General features: G+C 52.0%; 1 protein-coding gene across 1 annotated transcript in view; it reads right to left on the bottom strand.

Annotated features, from left to right (window-relative positions):
• Positions 1-19,850, bottom strand: part of RIN3 (Ras and Rab interactor 3) — a 125,142-nt gene that overhangs the window by 56,940 nt on the left and 48,352 nt on the right. Inside the window, exon 3 of the mRNA XM_030319824.1 lies at positions 13,223-13,340. Coding sequence (XP_030175684.1) covers positions 13,223-13,340 — 118 coding nt within the window. The remainder of the gene's footprint in view (positions 1-13,222; positions 13,341-19,850) is intronic.

Raw genomic sequence — 19,850 nt, 5'->3', positions numbered from 1 at the left:
ATTCATACAAAGCGCTCCACAGATGATTGCTATCAGTATCCTACATCCTTAGTCTCTCACTGTACCCAGGAAAGGCCCGGGCACGCAGCAAGTTCCCAGTAAATATTCTGTGTCATAACTCAGTAGAGGAAGAGGCATATGGAGAGCATTCTAGGTTGGGCTGTGTAGAGGGAGCTTCCTGTACCAAGCCCTGAGCCACATTCTCCACACTCGGGGTCACCTGGAGTCCTAAGACAGTGCAGTGAAAATGGGGAGGGCCCAAGAGAGCAGAATTAACACCAACCCAGCACACAGCTACGTGTGCCAAGACCCCACAGGCCCCTCTCCCAAGCATCCCCCCAAACCCATATGTTATAGCCGAGGAAACTGAGCTCAGATGGGCTCAGGCTCTTGTCCACATTCAACCAGGGGCTAAGTGATGGGCTTCAAATCCAGGTCTGCCTGGATCTGTTGGTTCCTTCTACTACAGTCAAGGAAGCCACGGAAAATGCTCTCTTCTCAAAGACTGACAGGGCTTTGGTCCTCGGGACTCGGACACCAATAAGAAGGAGGCTCTCAGCCTCCCACTAGAAAGTACCTCATGGTCTCGAATGTGACCTTGTCTGTGACCAGCTTGCCGTGTCACGTGATCCACGTGGTGTCTCTGGGAATCTGTGTCACACCTGCTGGGCCACCCCGACTCTGACGTAGTTCCTATTTCTACACACAACCAACACACACGCACCTGCCTGTTTTAGAAAAAAGATACAGCTGGGGCATCCAGGTGGCTCAGTTGGTTGAGTATCCAACTCTTGATTTTGGCTTAGGTCATGATCTCATGGTTCGTGAGTTCAAGCCCCACAGGGGGCTCTGTGCAGAAAGTGTGGAACCTGCTTGGGGTGCTCTCTCTCTCTGCCCCTCCCCCACTCATGCTGTCTGTGTCTCTCTCTCAAAATAAGGAAATAAACTTAAAAAACATAAATAAAGGGGCGCCTGGGTGGCTCAGTCGGTTAAGCGTCCGACTTCGGCTCAGGTCATGATCTCACGGTCCGTGAGTTCGAGCCCCGCGTCGGGCTCTGTGCTGACCGCTCAGAGCCTGGAGCCTGTTTCAGGTTCTGTGTCTTCCTCTCTCTCTGACCCTCCCCCGTTCATGCTCTGTCTCTCTCTGTCTCAAAAATAAATAAAAACATTAAAAAAATAAAAAAAAACCACATAAATAAAGATACAGTTTTTCATATAAGAATTATTAACAGATTGCATGTAAATGCACACTTCATATCTACATGTACACACTCCAGGCTTCAGTTTGGAAAGCATGCACATAGACATCAGCTCCCAATGGTTCTAGAAGGTGGGCACCCATTTTACAGATGAGGAAACCGAGAGGCAGCCTGCTGGCAAATGTGTAATGACCAGCTCTCTCGGGAAAGAAACCTCAATTTTGTAGCAGTGGCCAGCTCCCAGCACGTAAGCACTCCTAGTATCAAGCCCAGAGTCGGGGAGCAACGTGCCTGCTCACATCGCACAGGCCGGAGCGAGCTGTCTCCCGTGTGCCACCAAAACCACAGCTCTGAGCCAAATCCACTTTCAGATGGTTGTTATGAGGCAGAACCATCAAAAGGCCTGGCACTCAGGTGACCCACTGACTCGAGGGACTCGTCCTCCGCACGGCTGTCCTTGTTGAAACCACCTAGTCCCCTTCTGCTGCCCTGCGGTCCAGCTCTGGTTCTGTGCCATGAACACAAAGGACTTGGGTATAATTTAGGCTTAGGCCTCAGATTCGGAGGGTGATTCCAAAGTCCTTAGACATGCTCGATGATCGCCTGCGCTGCCTCCTTCTCCTCCACCTCCTCCTGACTTGGAGAGCCTCCTGCATAAGGACCACGGGAGAAAAGACAAGAAACAACCTGGCTCGGGGGAGGCACGTTGAACGTGGAGGTGACAGCCTGGGTTCAACCCCAGCTCCGTTCATGGGCACGATTTCCTCAGTGGCAAAATGAGGGTCCTAGCATCTGCTTCCTAGGGCTGTGGCGAAGACAAGAGGAACGGCTTCTATACAAGCCCATCCAGTGCCTGGCACACAGTGAGTCTAGTACAGTCCCTGGCACACAGTGAGTGCATTACAGTGGCTCGCCCACAGCAAGTCCCCAGTAACTGGGGCTAGAGCTACATAAGATTTCATGGTGGGACCTAGTTATTGGGGAACTGGGTCTCACCTGGGGGCTGCTCAGGGCAGTCTTGGACTGAGAACAATGCCTACATTAAAGAACATTCCAGCAGGGGAAGTCCTACTGGGGCAAGTTCCTTAAAAGTTTCCACTATGAAAACCAAAACGAAGACAAACAAACAATAAGCACAACACAGCGTATGTGATAAGATTGGGACTGCTGAAAAAGCAGTGGAAACTATTCACTGAGCCTCCACAGACAAAAGGAGATGGACACAAAGAGCCACGGAAGACACCAGTCCTTTTCTACAGAACTTTCCAGAAGGTCTCACCTCTGACTTCTTCCTTAAATAGTTTGGGCAGAAAGAAGAAGTTGGCGGGACAGGCATCATAACGTGGCTTCCCAAGAGGCCAGCCCAGCTGCCTAGACACGGAGAGGCAGGTGTCTTCCTCAGCCACGGCAAGGCTTTAGAAAAATCCAAGGGCTTGGGATGTCTAGGGTCAGGCAAACAATGAATAGCACCTTCTCTCTGTGTGGGGCTTTGTCCTTCCAAGGCACTTTGCATCCATCTCTTGCCAGGTGAGGTCAGGGATCCCTCCCCCCAGGAGTTCCAGAAACATCAAGTGACTTGCTGAAGGTCACGCAGCAAGTGACTGGGAGAGCCAGATTAAAACCCAGTTCAATGACACCCACCCATGGCTTTGCCCAAGCTCCCACCGGCCCTAACGCTGCTCACGCTTCCTAGTGGTAAGCCGTCTCGAAACTCCCAGAGCAAAGTACATCTCGGAGGTGCTCCAGAGGTGCTCAGAGGTAGCAACTGACTTTCTCTTTCAGGAGAAAACCTAAAACTTGTAAGAACATCTCTTCACACGTCCTGAACCTGGGGAAATCCTCCTAGAGCAAGCCGAGCCTCCACACAGGGTCGCCAGGAGAGCCACAAAGCACTTGGCTTTGTTTCTTCCACTCTTGTCCCAACCCACTCAACTTCCCCAGCGATCTTTTTAAGAGCAGCATCTGGTCTTATCACGGTCCTCAACAGATCCTAGGTACATACATATGTGGATGAATGAATGAATGAATGAATGCAGTGTCACTCTTGCATTTCTGCCTGGTTTTAGGTGTATTCACATATGTCTTCTTGTCTGTTCCTCATAACAATTTCTTTACAGACATCATTCACTCCATTTGTGGTTGAAAGTGAGGCCCAAGAGGGGTGCCTGGGTGGCTCAGTTGGTTAAGGATCTGACTCTTGACTTCAGCTCAGGTCATGATCTCATGGTTCGTGAGTTTGAGCCTCGCACCAGGCTCTGTGCCAACAGTGAAGAACCTGCTTAGGATTCTCTCTCTGCCCCTCCCCGACTCGCTCTCTCTCAAAATAAATAAATAAACTTAAAAAAAAGGGGGGGGGCGCGCCTGGCTGGCTCAGTCGGTTAAGCGTCCGACTTCGGCTCAGGTCGTGATCTCGCAGTTTGTGAGTTTGAGCCCCGCGTTGGGCTCTGTGCTGACAGCTCAGAGCCTGGAGCCTGCTTCGGATTCTGTGTCTCCTCCTCTCTCTGCTCCTCCCATGCTCACGTTCTGTCTCTCTCTGTCTCTTAATAATAAATAAACGTTTAACAAAAAAAGGAGAGTGAGTCCCAGGAGTCAAACATCTTGCTAGAGTTCACAGAGCTAGTTTAGTGGGAGAAGTGAATGTAAATCTAGATTTTCTAACCCTAAGACCCAGGCCAAAGGGAAAGGCGGGAAGTCAGGGAAGGGGGAGGGCAATTCACCTTTTGTGAACACCTCCTGTGTGTAGTGTGAGTTTGCCATCACTAGGAGTCCATTTCACAGTTGAGAAAACCAAGACTTAGTGAGGCAGAGTACTGAGCAACATTGCCAAGACCTCACAGCCAATGAAAACAAAGGGATTTGAATCTGGGTCCACTGGGCATGAAAGCCCACCCTCTCAGGACTTCTGGACCAGGCCATCTCTCTGTTCGAGTGTGAGGTGTTATAAAGCAGCTGATCAATGGCCTGGTGTTTGCTGAACACTTGCTACAGCTCTACTCTATGAGGGCTGTGGGGACCACATCTATTGTAACACACAAACCCTCGGAAGCTTCCAGCCAGTGGGGGCAGAGGAGATAGGAAAATGTGGAACAGACAACGAAGGCCGAAGGGATTGGGGAGAGCATCCAAGCACAGGTGGAGGGGGCTGAACCTGGTGAGTACAAGGGAGGGGAAAGAAAGGGGCAGGGTGGTTCCAGATGAGGGCATAGGCATTATTACTCTCCCAGGGGGGCTTTACACTGGGGGGGAAACTGCCCTGAACAGGCAAGAACAGGAGAGCACATTAGGAAACTTCACTGTCCACCCAAGGAGAGGGCCCGGGTGAGCGGTGGGCCTCAGGAGGATTTTGACAGTCAGAATGAGCCTTTTCTAGAACAGGTAGGTTCCCCCTCCTCTGCTATTTCAGGACAGCCAGGACAAACCAACTCCCACTCCTTGCAGGCTGAGGCCTGACACTGCACCACTGTAACATCACTACTATAACTTTTATTCCTATTGAGAACTGAGACGCACACCCTCACGGCTGTGAGCACAACTTTATGGTGATGTTAGTCTTTCACATGTTAGTATAAATCTGTTTATTGGCTAGAGAATTTCCAGAGAGCAGGTTTTCCGAGGAGGTGGCAGAGGGAGGCAGAAACAGCTAGGGAGGAAGGTGAGAGTCCCAGATGCAAACGTTGAGCTAAGATAATCCACATTCCCCCGCTCTCCAGTGACAGAAAGCCCAGGACCCCTGACACTTCTGTAGTCACCCCCGAAAGAGGGGTGGCTGCACAAAGAACCCTGGCTCTCTGAAACAGTTGGGTTGGACTGTTTTCCCTTGGACAGATTTTCGGAAGCTGCAAAGCCCCTGAAGGTGGTGGCCACTGTGCACACGGGCCACCCACTCGGGCCTGGTGCTGGCGTGAAACCTTCACTCCCACAAACCCATTTCCCTCTCTTCCCCTTCTCTTGCCTCCAAGGCCCTGTGTTCTAGAAGTTTCTCTCATCTCTGTCAAAACTTCTTCCTGTGTCCCACTTCTTCAGGGCAACGTGAACTCCCGGCAGTCCCTGTGTTGCTGTGCCCCAGAGAGGCGGTGCAGTATCCTGCCTTCTTAGGAGGCTTCATCCACTGGAAGGGACTCCCTTCCCACCCCCCTGCAATGGCCACTCCAGGCCCCGCCCCTTTTCTTGGCCCTGCTGCCCTGCCCCGTTCCCACCACTGCCACCGCCATCACCGAGGCCCTTAACTCGGGCAGGTCTCTCAAACCCTCACTCCTCCTGCTCCTACTGCTCCTGGCAGGGAGGGCCATCCCATCCCCCAACCACACAGCCCAGCTCTCTTCGGAAGCACCGGTTTCATCCAGGCACTTCCTGCTCCAAGTGTGTCCATGCCTTCCCAAGATGCTGCAGAGTGAGACCCTGACACCTGGGGGTGGTTGTCAAGGCCCATGGTGACCCGGCCCAATCCCACCTTCCCAGCCTCATCGTCGATTTGGCTCCCCTCATCACCTTACCCCCAACACCGCCCACCCTTCCCTGAATCTCTTTCCTGCGTCTGAGCCCCGCAGGGTGTGGTCTCAGTTTCTCCTCCTCACAGTGATTTCCCACCTCACGGCCCAAGGAGTCCTAGATGATATCTCCCTCAGCCAAAAGTAGTCTGTTTGGGGGCACGTGGGTGGCTCAGTTGGCTAAGTGATGGGCTCTTGGTTTCAGCTCAGGCCATGATCTCACAGTTTGTGTATTCGAGCCCTGTGTCAGGCTCCATGATGACAGTGTGGAGCCTGCTTGGAATTCTCTCTCTCCCTCTCTCTCTGCCTTCCCCCCGTTCAATCTCTCTCTCTCTCTCTTAAAATAAATGAATAAACTTAAAAAAAAAGTAATCAATTTTGATACTTCTAAAGTACCCATTCACATTCTGGCACTTACGACAGAGTCTAGCCTGCACTTTTGGTTAAGTGTGTGTGTATGTGTGTGTGTGTGTGTGTGTGTGTGTGTGTGTGTGTGTGTGAGTGTGTGTGTATGTCTGCCCTATGGATCCGATGTCAGGAGCCATGTCTTACAGAGCCCATCGTAAGTGTCCTCCTTCCGAAGCCATCTAGAACATATTCAATTGGTCGTGTCGTGAGCAAAGGGAGGCGAAAAACTATATGCACCACCATGATTCAAAACACATTCACGGCGGGTGGCAGGGGGGAGGGAACAGGCGAAGGGGGTGAAGAGAACACTTATTGTGAGGAGCAGTGAGTGATGTACAGAAGGGGTCAATCACTCTATTGTACAACCAAAACTAATGTGACCCTGTCTGCTACCCATACTGGAATGAAACAAAAATTTGAACGCATTAAAAAAAAAAAAAGAAATTCATCAAAGTTTTACAATAAAGTTCTTGGAGTTAAATGATCCAGTGGTGTGGTTTTTTTTCCCTGGACCAACCCCAATTTTGGAGGCTGAGAAGGGAATTGCTGAAACCAGAAAGAAACAAACTGTGGTTAGCTTTTAGCCCAAACCTCCCTGGGTAACAACCGCTGTGTGATAAAAAGAATGAATCAGCCTCTTAGAGGAGTTCTCTGGAAACAAGGCATTGCAGGAAACAATGGTTTTGAGGTGTAAGTTGATGTTTTTCAATCCCCACAGCAAATGATGACTGGTAGTGTTTACTGAGAGTGCTTACTCCATGCGGACGCTGGGACAGCTCTTCCTCAGAAACATCCCCACGCCGTCCAGGGGACAACACGGTGATGTTGGGAAAGTTACTCCAATTCTTTTTTTTTTTTTTTTTTTAATTTTTTTTTTCAACGTTTATTTATTTTTGGGACAGACAGAGACAGAGCATGAACGGGGGAGGGGCAGAGAGAGAGGGAGACACAGAATCAGAAACAGGCTCCAGGCTCCGAGCCATCCGCCCAGAGCCCGACGCGGGGCTCGAACTCCCGGACCGCGAGATCGTGACCTGGCTGAAGTCGGACGCTTAACCGACTGCGCCACCCAGGCGCCCCAAAGTTACTCCAATTCTGATATCAGTTCCAACGGGTCTCTTTCCCCGCCGCACCAACCGATTCTCCTCCACCAGCCAGGTGTCCTACGATTCAGCTCAATTCTGATGCTGTCCCCCTGGAGGTGGCGGCAGACCCCACAGGTTAAAGGCTCAGTCCCACGAGATGGGCCCCTGCCCCACCCCTTCAGATGCCAATTACAAGTCCAGGTGCCTGTGGCCAAACAGTAACAGATGGGATGTTGCAATGGCTCCCTTCTTGGGTTCAATTAATTTGCTAGAGCGGCTCACAGGATTCAGAGAAACATCTTACATATTAGATCATCAGTTTCTTATAAAATGATATAAATGACGAATAGCCAGATGGAAGATGTTCACAGGGCAAAGTATGTTGCCCCAATCCAAAAGCTCTTTGAACCCCATCCTTTTGAGGTTTTAGGGAGGCTTCACTACATGGGGATGCATTGGCCATGCATTAAATGATTAAATTGTCGGCCGCTGGCCATTGGTGACTGATTCAACCTCCAGCCCCTCTCCCCTCCTTGGAGGTCAGGGTGTGGAACAGAAAGTTCCCACCCTCCAATCATGCAATTGGTTTCCCTGGCAACTAACACCTCACGCCCCCCAGCCCTCACTGAGGTCTTTGTACAAACTCTGGTGTGGTTGAAAGGGACTTGTCATGAATATCAAGACACCTTTATGGCTCCTAACACTCAGGAAATTCCAAGGGTTTGGGGAGCTCCGTGCCAGGAACTGGAACGGAGACCAAACATATATTACTTATTATAAATCATGATAACATGGCTACGATGCTGTTGAGTGCTTTCCTCCCACCAGGCGATACTGTCCCCCATCCCTACATGTATTCACTCATCAACCCTCCGACAGTTGGTTCTGTTGCAGGTGCTCCCATTTTGTACGTGAGGAAACTGAAGCACAGATAAGTAGCTTGTCTGATGTCCCAAGGTGAGAGAGACAGAATAAAGATCAAGAACCATCTGCCTTTCCAGAGCGCATGCTCTCAAAAGAGCTCTGCTTTGACTAGAGTGTAACTCACAACTATGGGAGTACTGCCTCCCTGATAAAATATCACGAGCTTGCCTTGTCCTTCCCAACCCCGACGTTAACGATGATCGTTCCTTCCCTTTTTATGGACTTAACATGCTGTGGTCCAAATATGGGCTAAATCTCATTCTAGGATGGTGGGTCAGTTGGTGAAGGGCTCAAACCCAAGAGCAGCAGTGCAAATCTCCTGATGATGCTCTGACCTGCCCATACATACAGATCTCTACTGCCCAGGAACACTTATCTAGAATTTCTCTCTTCCTTGGTTTAAAGGTTCCCCCAGTCCAGTGGCGATAACACATCAGTGCCAATCAGCACGACATTCACCAAGTTTACCAGTGAGGTGGGCTTTGTTCCTAATCACAGGTGGATCTATCAGCTTCAACTACTTGGCCCCAAACCACAGACCTCAGAGTGGGAGATCTGTTCAGGGTAGAAGAAACCCTGCCTGAGCTCAACACGCCAGCTTTTCTAAAGCCAGGGGGTCAGCCTGGGTAGCAGGGAGTATGCAGGGAGTACCGTGGGGCTGCCCCCGAAATGGGGCCTGTGGCTCAGACTGAGTGCCAGGCCAGGCAGTGGCTTTCTGTAGGGGCCAGACCACATCATCCGTCCCTGTCTGATGGTTCCTCTTCTGGAGACAGGGCCAACTCATTTTCTTTTTCTTCCTTCTCCTTCTTTTGTTTTTGTTTTTGTTTGGCAGCCAGCAGAAAAAATGCCGTCACGTGAATGTGTCCGTGTCACCATCTTCAAGGGTGCGGATGAATGAAAAGGGGCTAGCGTTTCATTAATTTCAGCCATTTCAGCTGGCCTAGCCTCCGTCCATCCTGTAGCCTGCTCCTGTGTTCCCTGCGTCCCCGGCCCTAGTGCCTTCTTCTGCTGGTTCTCTGCCCCCACCTGCCACGCACACACAGCTGGCCTCTGAGGGTCCCTGTGAAGCTAAGTGGTAGCTTAGCTACCCAGACACGGCAAAGCCTTCTTTTCACCTCGGAGCGGAACAGAGGTAGACTGGGGGTGCAGGAGATGGTGATGCCTGCTCGGAGTGCTCACCGCCCGTCCCTGCGTAGAGCTCAGACAGCAGCCGCTGTTGCTCAGAGCTGTTCGTCCCCACAGTATCACTAGCCTGAGCGACTGGGTCAGTGTTTTGCAAAGAACCTTTTTTTTATTTTTTTTTTTAATTTTAAGCATTTATTCATTTTTGAGAGGCAGAGAGAGACAGAGCATGAACGGGGGAGGGGCAGAGAGAGAGGGAGACACAGAATCTGAAGCAGACTCCAGGTTCCGAGCTGCCAGCACAGAGCCCGACGCGGGGCTCGAACCCACGGACCGCGAGACCATGACCTGAGCCGAAGTCGGCCGCCCAACCGACTGAGCCACCCAGGCGCCCCGCAAAGAAACTCTTAACAAGGAAGGAGAGGGGGATCCAAGCACACAGAACCACAGAGGTGGTCCAAGTGAGCCTTCCTTGGGGGGCCACGGGTGAGGCTGACCTCCTGTGTTCGGGGGATCCCCTCGTCTCCCTCCTTTGCCTGAGTTGCGTGGGAAATCCCAACAAAAGGCCCCAGTCCCAGGCCTGGGCCTTCCCCTTGCCCACTTCCTCCTCAGGCTGTCCCCCGCTGCGGCCACCACGGCCACAGGGGGACTCAAAAGCTTGGTGGCTCCCTCCTCCCACAAGGGACTACGAGGCGGGCGCACACGCTGGATGGGATTTACCCAGAGCCTGGAAACCTCTGTGTAGGCTCATTCCACTCTTCCTTTTAGCTTAATCTTGCAGGAGAATTAGTAATAATAATAATGATAATAAGGCCCAACAAATATGATTCTAATTTTCTATTGTGCTCTCGGTACTGTCCTAAGTTATTTATTTATTTATTTTAAAAGTTTGTTTATTTATTTGGAGAGAGAGAATCCCAAGCAGGGTCCATGCTGTCAGCACAGAGCCTGACTCAGGGCTCGATACCACTAATCATGAGATCATGACCTGAACGGATACCAAGAGTCGGATGCTTAACTGACTAAGCCACCCAGGTGCCTCTGTCCTAAGTAATTTAGACACACTAATTCCTGCAAGCACCCCTATGAGGGAGACACCATTATCCTTCCCATCGTAGAAGCCTGGAGAGGCTAAGTAAGGCCTGGAGAGGTCACACAGGTAGTGAAAGACAGAACTGGGATTCAAACACAGGCGGTGGCTTCTGTAGTCTGTGTTCGATCACCATGTTAAGGAGACAGGTACTGAATGAGGAAAGAGACCAAAAAGATCAGAACGGTGAATCAAGGAAGCACAGAAACACATCACCTGGCACATTCTTGATGTTGTCTGGGTTCAGGAGTGTGAGGTTTGGGGGAGCGCCAGAGTAATATACAGAAAGAGCCAAAGAAAAACACATGCAAACTTATAGGTGACATCTGTGCGGTCACAGTGAATGGACACAAATCACGATTGGAAGAGTTATGTCACAGGAAGGATTTGGGGTTTGGGTTTTGATGGTCTTTTCGGCAAAGCTGAGCACTGAGTGTTTCAGAGTGGGAAGTGAGATTCTACCACACGGTCCTGGGAGGAAGATATGAATCTGGAAAAGGGAGCTAAGTGCCTTGGTTTGTGGCTTGGGCTCCCGATTGGAAATGAGACATTTGCAGCCAGACATGACATCCTGGTTCCATTGGGTAGGACTTCTGCATGCTTTCTGACCAAGTCCCTAAAGGCCAGGAAGTGTAACTGGGTTGGAAAGACTTAGAAGTGATTACCCTGGAGCTAGGGCGGGGAAGTGGGAAGGAAGCGAGGGGCAAAGGAGAAAAGCAGACCTTCCAGTCTGTCAGTCCAGCCCGGTTCCCCTCTCCTCTGAGAAGCCTTCCTTATCAGCCTGCCCTTGAACAAAGCTCCCTCCTTGCACTTCTAGAGCACATGCCCACCTTCAGCTACTTTCTCCATGCTGGTGTTGAAATTCAAGAGCACAACTGGCTATCAGGTTTCTAAAGGACTGCAGGTAACTAGTGCCTGGGCAGGCGAGTCTTTGAACCCGGCTGATGGTCAAACACGCACCCGGGGTCTGTGCACCCCCAGGCACCTGCTGAAACATCCATGAAAGGGCCCGGGTTCTTGGAGAACAGTAGGAGCCCCAAACAACCTCCCCCTTCTGCAGTCATTAGAAGGCGCTGTATACCCTGGCTTGGGAAAACTATGACCCTCCTTCCTCTTTGAGATCCCTACACTTTCTTCCTTGCTGGACACTGCGGGACAGAGGTCACTGGTTTGCTATCTAAAGTAACAATCCCACATACTCTACCCCCTCACAGACTCTCAGCCTTTCACCGAAATCCAAGTCCTCTGCTTCTGCCTGGGCACAAGCCAGGACCACATTTCCCAGTCTCCCTTGCAGTTGGGTGTGGTCATATGACCGCACTCTAGCCAATGGAATGCAAGCACAAGTACAGACCCATTTCCTGCACAAGACTCTGAACTGGGAGGCTGCCTGCTCCTGCTGCAGAGCACCCCCCCCCCGCCCCCCAAAAGAGCCTTCCCCGCTGCTGCTGAGGAATCTTGCACAGGAGCAGACACTAGCCTCTTCTGGGCTTAAGCCCTTACACTTTTTGTTGATATTGAGGCAGCTGGCTGATCTTCCCATTTCCACATTCTACACAGCAGGGACTCTTCAGCTCAAGGTCACCCTGTATTGTTACTTGTTTACCGTCTCCTCCCTTCACCCGAACATCAGCCCGGAGAGGCTGAGGCTGTGTTTTGTCCCATGTTGTGGTCCCAGTGGTAGAACAGCTCCTGACACAGGGGAGATACTCAATAACCATGTGCTGAACATACAGTGAGTCAGGGTCTCTGTGGAAAGGCCCCCTTGAGCAACCTGCTTCTGCTTTCTCATCCACATCCACCTCTGGAGCTAGATTAGCTTCTAAGCGCATGAATACCCACTGGTCTCCCCTTTGGGACCCAGCCTGTGTTCTCTCCTTGTTCCTGCTCTCCTGGAATCCTTCCCACCTTCTGCAGTCACCCCTGCCACACTGCACAGCAAGTGTGTGTCTGTGTCCCTCCCACCCCCACCAAGCACCCCCCCACCCCCAACTAGACTGGGAGACCCTTGAGGCCAAGAGCCTGTTCATCTGTGTATCTGCTCAGTGTTGGGCACAAGTGTTTCCTGAGAACTACTCCAGAATATTTAATAAATATCTCAAAATATTTATTATATTTACATGTTATATAAATATATATTTACGAAATATACTTCATACATATTTTATTGTCTTCTTTAACTCTTTTCACTCTGTTTCTAACTAAGGGTAAAAAGCTTTCCACACCCCCCGGATTCTTAAGAGGACCTAAGCTGGATGCTGGAATATTCTACAGATTCTTCTAACTTCTAGGCTTTTTGGCTCTTACTACCTGGCATGGTCTGCGAGAGGCCCGGACCCTTTCACCGTGTATCAGTACAAACCGCCCTTGATCAGGGGCCCCAAAATATTTTCCCACGGGCCCCAGGCCTGCTCCCCACAGCCCTGTGCACACACAGGATTTCAGTCTTCCAAACTGCCTGCCCATTTGACCCTCACAAAGGCCCAGTGGCTCAGGCAGGACAGTGACTGTTACGTGCATCTGACAGACGAGAAAATGGGCTCAGGGAGGTTAAGTGACTTGTCCAAGATCAAGGTTGGGGTGTGTGCCGAGCTGTCACTGGGACCGGGGATCCAGACAGTTCCTCTCCTTTTCTTCTGTTTCTCCAGCCTGAGCTAACCAGAAGAAGCTTCACGGCGGCCAAGAGGAAGCAAAGCCAACAGGCTGTGACAGGGGTGAGCGGAAACACATCAACTGTGAGTGATAAACTGAGTTCACAACAAACCTGGCCAGATAACTCTGGGGGGCTGAAAGTCCTCCCAGCCTTCCTATTTTAAACCCTTGTGACCAGATGGGAGTGTCTGTGGTAGTGTGGTGTAGCATCTTCTGCTGCTGTGTGGTCAGGGGCCAGCACAGGAAGGTACTTACTCGATTTTTCTTCTTTAATGGTGTATTCGAGCACCTCGGACGAGCTGTCGTTCAGGGAAGGGAAGTGGACACAGAGCACCAGGTGCTTCAAGCTGCTGTCCCGGCAGACCAGGAACGTCTACAATGGAAGGAGGGGGCAGCTCCATGAGTCAAAGATTTGGGTGAAGGTTAGAAGGACAGCAGTGAGCTGGAAGTCATCCAGAATGTTCCAGAAACAAGGAGGCAAGCATCCCTCAGGGGAACTGGGGATTCTGCCCCAAGAGTCACATGTCACCTGGCCCATGTCCCCTGCTCCTGAGTCTCTATTTCTCATAGGCCCACAGAGGGGGGGCAGTCAACTAAATTAATGTTTCCTAAAGAATTCTGTATTGTAGACATAGAGTTTGATGGGGGTGTTTAAAATGCGGATTCCTGTGCCCCACCCCGGGGATGCTGGTTGGGTGGGAAGGGTTCAGAATGGGCTGATTCTGATATGGGTAGGGGTCTGGCATACACACACAGAAAAGCTCTAAGGTAGGGGCAGTCATGTTGATTTTCAAGTCACACCCCAACATGTATGCTCGCCTCCACCCCTGTCCCCACCCTGAGGTCTAAAGCCTCCCCCACTCAGGTCCCAAGCTCCTGGGCTAGAGCGTGAAAGACCAGGAGCCTGGCCAGAGATGCTGAGGGAACGCTGGGGAACAGGGCCACCAGGGCATCCCCAAGAATGTGGCCCCAGGGATGTGGCCCCGGGCACGAGACGCTCTGGAGAAGCATGAAAATGGCACGTTTTCCCTTTACCCACCAAGGCACACTGTCCTCTCTCCCCTTTCATGATACTCCAGATTCTCTGCTTTCATTATTATAACTGTTAAGAAAACATTATACTAATATTGATTAATAGCAGCCCACACCTACTGCCTCCCTAGTCTGCCTCAGGCTTTAACCCCAGGTGATTAGATTCCATGATCTTGCTTAGTTCCCTTATTAAAGCTATGGGGGGGGGGTTTGCTATTATTATTACTATTATTTTAAAATATTTATTTATTTCTGAGGAGGGGAGGGGCAGAGAGAGAGAGAGAGAGGGAGACAGAGAACCTGAAGCAGGCTCGGAGCTGTGAGCACAGAGCCCGATGTGGGGCTTGAACTCACAAACCGTGAGATCATGACCGAAGCCAAAGTCAGACGCTTAACTGACTAAACCACTCAGGTGCCCCTGGAGGGTGTTATCATTATCCCCATTTTATTTTTTATTTTTTTCAACGTTTTTATTTATTTTTGGGACAGAGAGAGACAGAGCATGAACGGGGGAGGGGCAGAGAGAGAGGGAGACACAGAATCGGAAACAGGCTCCAGGCTCCGAGCCATCAGCCCAGAGCCTGACGCGGGGCTCGAACTCACAGACCGTGAGATCGTGACCTGGCTGAAGTCGGACGCTTAACCGACTGCGCCACCCAGGCGCCCCTCATTATCCCCATTTTAGAGAGGAGGAAGCTGAGGTAGAGAGAGACAAGTAATGCCCTTCGACTTGGATCCTGGGCACTCAGTCACCCCTGTACCCCCTGCACCCGGCCCAGAGAAGCTGGACTCCTTTGGGAGAAGTGACACAATGAGCCCATGAGTCACTCAACTGTGGTTGGAAGTTTACCAGCCCCTCTCCTGGAGCAAGGCAGAGTGGAGAGAGTATGAGAGCGTGGAGTGGATGGGAGAGGACAGGCGAGGACAGGAGGGAGGCTTCTGGGGGTGGAAATGCAGGTGACATGCTGCCTGCAAATGTGCCCCAGCCTGGAAGCTGGCCTTCCCTAGGGGACCCAGCAGAGGCTGGCTTACCTCTAGAAGCCTTCCGCAGCCCCCACCCTGCACGCAGAGAGGACGCCTGAGCCCCCTGCACGGCCTCGCCTTACGCAGAGCTGTGGCATCGCTGAACCGATGTGTTCACCTGAACCTGATCTGTCCTCAGGAACACACGGTCTTGCAGAGAAAAGGGTTTATCTGGCCTTTGCTTCAGAGGCCCAAGGTCAAGCTGTCTTCCGCCTAGGCTGGATGGGAACCAGCAGTGTGTGTGGGAATGTGAGGGTGAGTCTGTGGGGGTGTGGGGGTGGGGGGGTGGGGGAGTGTAGTATAATGAAAAGGGGATCTGGTCTTTGTCTCAGGTTCCTGGCACAGAGCTACAAAAACCCTTGGAATTTCCTGAGTGATAAGTGTCCTTTATTATTCATAATGAGCCGTTTTGACTGTACCTGAATTCACACTAACAGGTGACTCATGGCAGCCCTTGGTGTCAAAGGAGGGGCTGGCCACAGAAAAACCAGCGGGGGTGGGGGGTGGGGGGTGGGGAATGGGGGGTTGGAACTTTCAGCCCCACCTCTGCCTCTCCGGAGAGCTGCAGACCGGATGGCCAACATGTTAGTCGGCCCAGTCATGCCCAGGAGATAAAACTCCGTGGAGATTTCTGGTTGGTGAACACATAGATGTGTCAGGGGTGCTGTGCCTGGATTCCACCGGGGGAGGGAACGGGAGCTCTGTGCGCCCCTCCCCACCCCAGACCTCACCCCTATTCGTCTCTGTCCCTAGCTGCTCTTGAGTTGTGTCCTTTAGAATAAAAGGGTCAGCAGAAATAGAGTCTCTGCAGTGAGTTCTCAGAGTCATTCAGTGAATGATCAACTCTGAAGGGGGGCCGTCATGTTTAAAGCCAAGTCAGAAGTCTGGGTAGCCTGGGGACCCCACTTGTGTCTGGCGTCTGAAGTAAGGGCAGTCTTGTTGGGGACCCTGCTCTTTAACCTACGGGGTCTGCACTCACTCCAGGTACTTAGTGTCAGAACCGGGTTGAATTGTAGGACCCCCACGGGCGCTGGAGAATTGTTGCCAAAGCAGTGAGTGAGTGAGTGAGTATGTACGTGGGGGGGTGGTGAGTGTGGAATGAGTGGACTCCGGGCTGCCCCAGGGCCTCTTGCCTGGAGATCTGGGGAACAGGGCACGGGATGGAAGGCCAGTGTTTTCCAAACTGTGGCTCATGACCCGTGAGTGCAAATGCCACCAACTATTTTTACTTTTTCAAATAAAAGAGAAGAGAAGACAATCAGGATGCCTATAAGAAGGATGAACGCGGTCAGAGAGTGAGAGAGAGAGAGCGAGAGACCTACAAAGGGCCAGGGCCATAGCCCCAACATATATTTCTCCCTCTACTGGCATCACCTTCTTCTTGGACTATTGTGACCCCACGCTGAGCTCTCTCTTGGTTGACTGCCATGACAAAGCACGGGTGCCAGCCTCAAATGGGACCTCCTCGTGCCCTGCAAGCTCCCTGGCTCTTTCACACCCAGCACGGACTTATTTCTAGATTTCTCCACTCTGCTGACACATCAGCCCTGTGCTCCACCCCCATGTTTACGGAAAGGAAGAAGATAATTTCTCCAGCTGGGAGGAGAGTCAGTCTGTCACAATCTGTATTTTTCTTGGGCTCCCAGAAGGCCCTGAGCAGCCAGTCATGAGCTCGGTGGCCCTGGGTGATTCTGTGGCTCCCCTGAGCCTCAGTGTTCTGATGTGATCTGTAAATGGGGAGAATAACACCAGACTACCCAGCAGAAACAAAAAAAGAGCCAAAGCCCCGCCCCTCCGTGTTGGAAGCCGCGGAGATATTGCACAGGGAAGCACCCAGTGGGACAGTCGGGTCTCCACAGATGCTCACTAAGGATTCATTCTCCGTTTGCAACCCCCCCCCCCCCCCCCCACCCAGCTGGGTTTTGGTCATCTGTCTCCCGGTCTCGGGCTCCACCTAGAACTGAGGATGAGTCTGCCACACGTGTTTACGGTGCAAAGGAACCAGGAGGAGCTTCCCTGAGAGGGTGGTTCAGTCGACGGTGAGGAGCCAGAAGCTGAAACCGCGGCTGACGTCTGTGCTCTGCGCCACGTTCGTCCCTTACATTTGGCCTCACTCGTTCTCCCCACAGCCCTGTGAAGTAGCTACTGTTGCCATCCTCTTTGACGGGTGAAGACTCGGGCTACAGAGAGGAAAAACAAACCCAAGGCCACGCAGATGGGAAGGGCAGGAGGAAGGCGCAGACCAAGGTGTCACCAGGAGCGGCTCACTTATTTATAGCCCTCCTGCCTGTGTCATCTGCTTTTTGAGGGGCAGGGGCGTGGGCAGGGGTGGAAAGTCCCCCAGGCTGGACTCTGACAAGTCCCCAGTTCTGAATGCCCAACACCCACAGTTTCTGCATGGCCACAAAGCCTCACATGGCACTTCCCTCTACCATGGCCAAGTCCTGGGGCTCTTATCTGAAAAGCCAAGGTAAGGCACTGGGGAAAGTTTGGAGGGGGGGGGGCGGTGCACAGAGAGGCTGCGGGCTAGTGGGGCCATGAGGGAGGGGGGCCACTGACAGGGGTCTGCCTGGGCCACTGTCCTTTGGACAGTGTTCTGTGTTCCCCTTTGGGAGGGTTTAGCTGCTCAGCTAGTCACAGGGTCCCTCCTGGGAAATAGCCACAGACCGCACTCCAGACACAGTGTCGCTGTGCAGCCAAGTGAGGATAGGCACGATGATGCATATTATAATATTCTAAATAACCATAGTGACTCCTGCAAGCATTCTAGGTTATGGTGAGTCTCCTATGCTTAGACTCGGCAGAGTCTGGCCAAAGTCAGCGTCGGGAGGAAGACCATCGGTGCGAGCTGTCTGTGAACCCCTCACCCCCAGCCTCACGACTGGTGACCACGACTTCTACTCTAAGGAGGTATCGCCCACGATGGTTGCTGCAGGTGAGTACGGAGGAGGCCGCAGTGCTGGATGGGCCCCTCAGAGCTCGTTCTCCCACACCTTTGGGGGTCCTGTGTGCAAATTCTCCAAGCCCCCTTCACTTCTCGTTCTGCCCCCGCCGCAGCTAGCTTTTTAGAGATACAGTGGGACCCAGATCCCAGCTCTGCTACTCACTAGCTGTTGGATCCACGGGCAAGTCCCTTTCCTCTTCTGAGCATGAGAATGATAACATCCACCTTTCGGGGCTGCCGTGAGAATTGCTGATGACGTACATAAAACACCTGACACCGGGTGTGCACTTAATAAATAAATAGTGCTAATAATCTTTATTATTATAGTAGACTGCTACCATTTACTGAGCACTAAACCACATGCTAAGATTGTTACAGGCATAATCTCATTTGGTAAATAAATAAATATTTGAGGGGTGCCTGGGTGGCTCAGTCGGTTAAGCATCTGACTCTTAATCTTGGCTCACATCGTGATCTCTTGGTTCATGAGATCCAGTCCTGCATCAGGCTCTGCACTGACAGTGCGGAGCCTGCTTGGGATTCTCTCCCTCCCCACCTCTCTCTCTGCCCCTCCCCTGCTCATGCACTCCCCCCCCCCAAAATAAATAAACTTTAAAAAACACGAGTTATTAGTAAGATGCTTATTATGTATCTTTTTCCAAAGGGAGATATAGGAATAAGGACGAAAAGACTGTTCCCCTGCATGGGGGATTAAAAGTGGCCACAAATTCTCATCAAACTCCCCCACACCTGGAAGGGTAGCCTTGGGGCTTGCTTGGACCAAAAGAACGCAGCAGGTGGGAACTCTGGAGTTCCGAGCCTAGGCTTTGAAGAGGCAGGTCAGCTTCCGTGTTGACCCTTTTGGACCATAGCTGTCACGTGAGGACATCTGAGTGAGTCCGCTGGAGTCACGCGGCCCAGCCAGCAGCCCACCCCCAGGGGCCAGACAGGTGAGTGAGCCCGTGTCAGGCCAGCCAGCCCCAGCCCAGCTGCCAGCTGACTGCGGCTGCGTGGCCGAGCCCGGGTGAGCACCAGTCGCGGTGCTCAGCAGAACCCAGCCCGGATCGCTAACCCACAGAACTGTGAGCAAATCAAACGGTGACCATTTTAAGCCACCGAAATTTCAAGTGATTTGTCATGCAACAGTAGGTAATGATACAGCCATCTGGGGTATGGACTTGGGCCTCATCCTTTGGGAACCCCCTCCTCTCTTCTTTCTGTGAGGAGCCATGCAGGGGCCCCCGAGCTCTCTGGAGGCAGGGGTGGGGGGATATTTGAAGGCCAGGAACATGCCCAGATCCCCACTCTCCAGCCAAAGAAACGAAGACCCAGCAATGCAAAAAGACCTCCTGAGGTCACATCAGTCGTTAGTGGCAGAGCCAGGACGAGAATGCGAGGCCAGTGACCTTCAGGCCACAGTTGTGACCACTACAGGACACGTCCTCCAACGCCACCAACCCACGTTGTCAACCGAGCATGCGTCCTATGCCAGGCGCCAGCCTAGAGGTTTTAGGTACCTTGCAGCAACTCCCTCCCTAGGGTCTGGAGTATTTTACCCATTGTGCAGATGAGAAAAGTATGGGGGCAGGACCAGCAGAAAGAGAGAGAGAAAGGGGAACGTTCAGAGCGTTGGGCTTTGGGGCCCTTCCACGTACAACTTCAGCCTGCAGCTCTAGAGCGAGATAACTCTGAGTTCCGTTCTTAGCTCAGCCACTCAGAGCTGTGTGGTCCCTCTGGGGCTGCCTCTTCCTCTGGAAAATGGGATCATGATAGTTCCTGCTGGTGACAGTTGCTAGGAGTTAGCTCCCCGAGAACTAATCTCTTCCCTTTCTTGCTAACCAACCCCAATTCTGACCTGGGTGCAATGGATCCTGCCTCAGGAGA

Source organism: Lynx canadensis, chromosome B3, assembly GCF_007474595.2.
Source record: "Lynx canadensis isolate LIC74 chromosome B3, mLynCan4.pri.v2, whole genome shotgun sequence".
Classification (NCBI taxonomy): Eukaryota; Metazoa; Chordata; class Mammalia; order Carnivora; family Felidae; genus Lynx; species Lynx canadensis.
This window is presented reverse-complemented; position numbering and strand designations above follow the sequence as displayed.